The 6,578-nt window shown below is 49.0% G+C and overlaps 3 protein-coding genes across 3 annotated transcripts in view; all 3 read right to left on the bottom strand.

Annotated features, from left to right (window-relative positions):
• The window catches only part of EMH_0014240 (SAG family member), a gene marked incomplete at both ends in the record, with an annotated part of 967 nt that extends 413 nt beyond the window's left edge, over positions 1-554 (bottom strand). Inside the window, 3 exons of the mRNA XM_013500045.1 lie at positions 20-56; positions 205-365; positions 464-554. Of these exons, the coding sequence (XP_013355499.1) occupies positions 20-56; positions 205-365; positions 464-554 (289 nt within the window). The remainder of the gene's footprint in view (positions 1-19; positions 57-204; positions 366-463) is intronic.
• A 1,613-nt stretch (positions 555-2,167) lies between these two features.
• On the bottom strand, positions 2,168-3,429 carry EMH_0014230 (SAG family member; the record flags this gene model as incomplete). Its single annotated transcript, XM_013500044.1, has 4 exons — positions 2,168-2,279; positions 2,407-2,774; positions 2,962-3,131; positions 3,219-3,429. The coding sequence occupies 4 exons, from the start codon at positions 3,427-3,429 to the stop codon at positions 2,168-2,170; spliced, it is 861 nt and encodes a 286-aa protein (XP_013355498.1).
• A 1,388-nt stretch (positions 3,430-4,817) lies between these two features.
• Positions 4,818-5,815, bottom strand: EMH_0014220 (SAG family member; the record flags this gene model as incomplete). Its single annotated transcript, XM_013500043.1, has 3 exons — positions 4,818-4,929; positions 5,059-5,414; positions 5,672-5,815. 3 exons carry the CDS (start codon positions 5,813-5,815, stop codon positions 4,818-4,820), a joined length of 612 nt encoding a protein of 203 aa, XP_013355497.1.
• Positions 5,816-6,578: the final 763 nt, after the last annotated feature.

Here is a 6,578-nt window from a genome sequence, read left to right as displayed (position 1 = left end):
ACCGCATACGCGTAGGTACCAGTGAGTGTGGCTGCTTTTTCGGAAGGCGCCTTGTCCTGATCGCATTGCCAAGTGCACAGGAGCAAGAAAACTACTATAGACAGAACAGCGCATTTGTATGAGGCTCGATAGCTAAGCAGCAGGACCGAAACTCATCTGGTAGTAATAGAGACTTGGGGGTTCGCTGTGCCGAGAAAGGCTCACAGCTTTCATGGCAGTGCAGACTTTTTCCACATATTCGGTGTCAAGGGCACTCTCGCTGCCTAAAATGGGGAGTTGTTCCTGCTCTGTCGTTCCGAGTTCCAGAGGGCTGAAACCCGCAAGTGTTCGCACCGCGTTCATATGGGTTGAGCAATCTATTTTTTCTGTAGTTGTGCGCACAACAAAGGCATTTATTCCCCATTCATTTTTTGTATTTCACATCTTATCAACCCCTGTATGGCTGAACTAATCGGTGACTTACTGGCCGAGTTCTTGCTCGTGTTCCCGCCGAGCGCCGCCGTGGCACCTAGCACGGCGACAGCCGCAAGCGACTGGAGCAAGAGTGAAGCCATCCTCGTTCACCAAACCAAAATTAAAAGCTTGAAAAAAACGAAGAAGATGCCACTCTCCAACTTGTATAGGTAAACGCCACTTCGGTCCCGCAGGAAAAAGAATCCCAACCGTCGGGATCGTGCTGACTGCAGAGGTAGCGACTCGAGCATTCCCATGGTTGCAGCAGCTAACACCAAGCCGTGCACTGCAGCTCGCCACTGTGTGCCCCCAGTCTTCATCTAAGCGTTTTCGTCCTAGCTTGAAATTCTGTTTTTTCGCGTGGGAGACGGTTTGTACTCGAAATGGAGTGCGAATCTGACGATGAAGTGCGACGTTTGGATTCAGTTTGCCCACCGGTCCACTGGTCATTCTAATGGTGAGAGCAAGATATTTCCCCTTGCAGTTGCCAATGAGTGGAGTCAACCAATTATAAATTTTATGCGTTGGAGTGTTTCACTTAAAGATCCATATTTTGTTTGCAGTTTCCAGCAGGAAGTTCCTAGAGTGGAGACGCCACCGCCTGCGCCCGTCCCCATGTGCTCAGCGCTGTTAAGGTGCCTGCTGTGATTCCTTCATTGAAACACTTTAATCCAGTTCAGCGATACACATTAGGGCGTTATTGTGGGATCTCTACGCACTCCAAAATGCATAAAAAACAGAAAGAAGAAACCTGTGTTGACTATGTAGCTGTGTTAATTTAGACGAACTAATCCCTGTGTTTCGTAGGAGGTTAGATGACTGAAATGCTGGTTTCAGTTCAAAGACGTTGATTTTGTTTCCCCTTCATGGAATATGAAGCTTCACAACCAGCACTCCGATATCTACAGAGGTGCTTACCATCTGCTGCGTGATGTAGATCGATTGATCATAGAGTAGTAGGGGCCTAATCATGAACTAACAGGCATCCAAAGCATGCGGCTTATGCATAATTCTAGTACCTTAAAACGTTATGTTGCTTGGGGAATCAATCCTGAACTCTAGGGCCGTCACAAAGGCGGTGCAGGTAGTTCAGTCTCTCCATCTCTAGTTATTCGAGTTTTGAATTGCTGCAAAGGTTGCTCGGGTAGCTGAACTCAATCCAGTGCAGAGGAATCAGCGGCACAGAAGCTACCCTGCAGCCTGCTCGTCCACGGTACAGCGAAAGTGCACAGACCTGTGTCGTCAACAGCTCTCTACATTATGGTTTCGCCCCTTTCGAACCCCAAAGCTGTTCCACACGGAGAAGGTAAGTATGGAAATATATGTGTCTGCAACGCAGTATTGGTTCGGTTTATGTTGTACTATCGGCAACAATACAAATGCCCAGGCAACTATACAGTGGCTACTAGTGCATAAACGCCTATGCGTGTACCTTCCAGTGAATTCAGGGTTACTCGTCTGAGACCAGTGCTCATGCCGCTTGCATGCTGAAGACTCGCATGTGTGTTCAAGAGTGAGTGTATCACAGAAAACTATGGATGGCAGCCTTATGCAAAAAAGCACAACGCCGTCAAAACAAAAGACTAAAGCAAAAAGGGCAACCAAACTAGGCCGACGGCCCAGCTTTTTAAGGGTTTTGCCGTATCTTCTCTCAGGTGCTGAAAGCGGCAGCTCTGCATTTGCTGCGACTAGGCTCCGCCAACTCAGGAGCTGTTCAGAAGAAAACAGCGGCGAGCGCAGCAGCAGCCAGTGCAAGGAATGTCGGCACTGGTCCTACGGTGCTACCGGAACTGAGAGCCACAGTGATTTTGTTCCACTGCTCTTGCCTGAGACGCACACACCCACTCCTACAACTCGCAGACAACTAGAGAGAGAGACAGACAGTGTAGACAAGAACCAAAGAAAATAAATTGGGCAACGAGAACTGCAGTACGCTCACAGAAGGGACCTTACTTAAAAGGCTGTTCGCCAGCTTTCAAGGCTTCGGGAGTCGTGGCGCAAATCAGCGCCTTCATTTCCTTGTCTTCGCCGGTACCTTGTTTCTGCTTTTCGCCACCTCCTGCTGATGCAGGGCAGGTGAAGTATGCGCAGTCCACCTTGGGAGCGTCTTGGGGGTTGAAGAGGGAAATAAAAGAGACATTTTGGGTGTCGTTATAAGGAGTAGTATTGGCTTCATATGCCGGAGGCAACTCCCCCTTGAAGTTGGTGAAGGCGTCCTTCCAGTAGTCCACCGCAGCCTGGCAGTCAGCAGTTGTCCCGTCTTGAACTGCGTAGGCGAACGTACCTTCGATTGGGGCGGTCAAGTCTCCAGGTTTTTGGTTCTGTTCATAACGGGCGGTTTACAGCACAAAGAAGAGGACGCATGAACAGTTGGATTTTTTGGGCGTGTATGTGATATGTGCATGTGCGTGCCTATGTGCGTATAGGTGGCTGGTTACGCTGGTATTGTGGAATCCGAGCGTGTATGCTAGCCGGGGAGGCAGGAGAAATTTCCGTGCCATGCCTCACTGTTTTAATGCCCTCGCAGACTTTTGCCAGGTATGTCTTAAGTTCCTCGGCAACATTTTGAGGCTCAGCCCCGTTTTCTTCGCCAATTTTAAACATATTGTGTTGCGTGAACTCAGCGAAGCCAGCAGCGCTTCGGGCAACGTTCATTTGCTCCCAACACTTGACCCTTTCTGCAGCAACTCAACAAAAGGAAAAGTATTCAAGCTTTTGCCCTACTTTTCTTTGAAACAGTGTAAGTGAACAGCCTTGGAACTTACCTGCCGTGTTATTAGTGGCGTCAGGAGATCCACCATCGTCTTCGATTTCTGGTTGCTCCTCCTCTAAATCTTCTCCATCATCTTCAGGCAGTGTAGATTTACTATTTGTATCACTCTCAGATCCATTTTCACTAATAGTTGCGCATGCCCAATCGGTGTCTGAAAGGAAAATGGCGACGGCCGCCACAGACAGCAACTTCAGGACAGCCATTCTGGAAACCCGACGGGGAAACGTCACGCCTGGATAAAATGAATAGATACACATATGCCAGAAACGATTTGAATATTGACGGTCGTCTCGAGTGGCAGATGACTGCAAGGCGGCGAGGGCCTACGGGGGATCCGGGGCGGTCATGTGGCTAGCGCTGATATCTCTTACGGGGCGTTACTGATTCGATTCACTGTATGATTCCCGGCATCTTTCTGGCCGAGTATTACTTTCGCTTTGTTTCACACTTTTCATTCTAAACGCTGTATGAAATAACTTAGTACCTGCCAGCTGGTGCGCGCGTCGCAGCGGAGATCCTGCTCTGTGATCCTCCCATCCCACTGGACCACAGGCGAGGCAAATAGCAAGTTGATCTCATGTCTTCGAGACTTCCTTAGAATCTAGATGCTTGTAAAAATTAAACACAAATACACACGTATATTTGACGCTCTACTTGTATGTATGGCTTCTCGTAGACTTCAGTTCATCTTGGCGGATGTTCCCAGGGTGCGGATTGCCCCGCTTGCATCGCGTGTCTTGCATTCGTTTTCAGCATAGGAGTTGCAGCGGTGGTCTCAACGTGTTTCCCTCTTGTTGTTAGCGTTTGGTAAGCATTTAAAGAGCAAGGTATTTGGAGATAGGGGTCTGGCTGAGCATGAATCGCCAGCCTGATATCTGCTTACCCCCTGCGCTTGAGACGACCCCCGTGCTGATGGATCCAAAGTAAAGATGCTTGACACATTGCACGCTGTTCTGGTGAGTCTACAGAACGGCTTGGCGCTCATATTTAATGCTTGTTTCCGAATGCAATAGCGAAAGTGCCAAAAAGCACAGGCCAAGCCCAGTGCTTGGGTGTGGAGGTTCGGTTTCTAGTTGCTTGGTTATATGCCTTAGAAACCACGATAGAACCTGTTCTTTTCTGATTTCTAGCATTGACCAGCATTGGCCAGTTCTCATTTTGCAACAGTCACGCTACTATGTGGAGAACCGCTTAATGTACATCCACATTTACAACTGCATCTCCCACGCCCCACTTAGGGCGCTGTCTTCTATGTAGCCGTGCAGCGGTACCTGCATCTTCCTTCAATACGCAAACTAAAAATCGCATGCGCTGCTTATAACAAAAAAGAGAGTAGATAAGGAAACCTGATTCGCTTGCGAATATCCTCAGCCGTCATTACGTCCGTGAAATGACAGCTGTGCGTGCAGCACGACGGCGCACGATATGCGGCCGTATGCAGAATGAAACAACGCTGTCGAAGCAATAGATTTAGAGGGAAGCCCAACTATTCCGACGGACCAGATAATTCGGGCTTGCCCTTCGCCGCCACTGGTACCCCAAAGTGGCGGCTGTGCGCGCTGCGACTTGGTTCTGCAAGCTCAGCAGTTCTTCAGAAGACAACGGCGGCGAGTACAGCGGCAGCAAGGAGAAGAGTGGCCGGGGTTGCTGCTACGGCACTACTGGGTTTGAAGGCCGTAGTGATTTTGTCCCACTGTTCTTGCCTGAGACGCAAACCCACTCCACTACAACTAGCAAACAACTGAAGGGGAGGAGGAAAGAGTAAACAGAGCCCAATGGAAATACCTGAGACACCGAGTCTTACATTACGCTAAGTTGAAAATGGTACTTACGTATAGGGTAGTTCGTTTTCTGTCAAGGGGTGGGGAATCGTAACGCAAATAAGCGTTTTCACTTCCTTCTCTGAGCCTTTTGCGTTTTGCGTTGCGCCGCACGTGAAGTATGCACAATCAACCTTAGGATTCGGGTAGGGGTTGAAGAGGGAAAGAAAGGAGATATTTTGTGTACGGTCGTAAGGCGCCGTGCCTAGTGTGTACACCGGAGGCAGCAACCCGTTGAAGTTGGGGAATGCTGCCGTCCATAAGTCCACAGCAGCCTGGCAATCAGCCGTTTTGCCTTCTTGAATTGCGTAGGCAAATGTACCTTCGTTTCCGTTGATCAGGCCATCAGGGCCGCTGTCCTTTTCATACTGCGCAAAGTACCGCAGGACAAGCAGTTATGAGGCATACAATATTTTCACTGTGTAGATGTGTGCAAATGCCTACAAACGCGGCTAATTCTGCCCGCATTGTCTATTCCGCAGCAATATATATATGTATATAAATGTATATGATGAACGCAGGAGACAAAAGGAACTTTCAGTGTCAAGCCTCACAGTTCTTATGGAATCGCANATGTATATGATGAACGCAGGAGACAAAAGGAACTTTCAGTGTCAAGCCTCACAGTTCTTATGGAATCGCAGACGGCTGCCAAGTACAGCTCGAGTGCGTTGTCCTGACCATAACCTGCCCAGTCCTCTTCAGTAATTTTAAATCTATTTTCCGTCGTGAGTTTATCAAAGCCAACAAGGCTTCGGGCCTCGTTCATTTGGTTCCAACACTCCACTCGTACTGCAGCAACACATCCGAAGGAACATGCTGCAAGTCTGCACCCTGTTTCCGTCAGAATCAAAATTTAGGAGAACGTGAGGGAGACGTACCGGCACTATTAGGAACAGCGTCAGCCGCATATGCCCCCCAGTTGGCCCCTAATAAGAATAAGGCAGAGAGCGCCGCCAACAGGTACTTCAGTGCAGCCATTCTCGGAGCGACAGGGCCGGAGTAGATGAAGAGGCGCCAAGTCCTTAGAATCCGTTTAAACATTCAGGACGAAGTTAAAGTGACGAACTGTCCCGACGACGGCAGACACTCGGGGGGAGGCGGGGCGGTCTTATGGTTGCCAGTGTTGCCTCTGTATCACCCTCGAGTTCAGTGTGCCTCGAGGTCTGCTGGAAGAAATGACCTCGAGACTCCAAAGCAGCAAATTTAAATATAATTTATGTCGTTCATGTTGGTTCAGGTTCCTGTGATGGCAGGAATTAGCATATTCAAGAAGGATCTTACCTAGCGCCGTACAACTCGGGAGTGATCGTAGAGCTTGCTAGGATTGGAAACGAAAGGAAAGAACCAACAACTCCCCTATGAATAGATCCTCCAAAAGATAAATACGGAAAAATTACTCGAACATATGGGAAACAGTGCTCTGATTTGGTGTTGGTATCCGAATCGCTGGACACGACGGGGTGATGGCGGTGTAGTCTCCTGTCGCCAAGATGCCAGCGTGTTCACCCCTCACGCGGGTTGCTCCAGCT

The sequence above is a fragment of the Eimeria mitis genome, genomic scaffold (assembly GCF_000499745.2).
Source record: "Eimeria mitis Houghton genomic scaffold, Emh_scaff496, whole genome shotgun sequence".
In the NCBI taxonomy this organism is placed as follows: domain Eukaryota; phylum Apicomplexa; class Conoidasida; order Eucoccidiorida; family Eimeriidae; genus Eimeria; species Eimeria mitis.
Note: the sequence above shows the minus strand (reverse complement) of the source record. Positions and strands in the feature narration are given on the sequence as shown.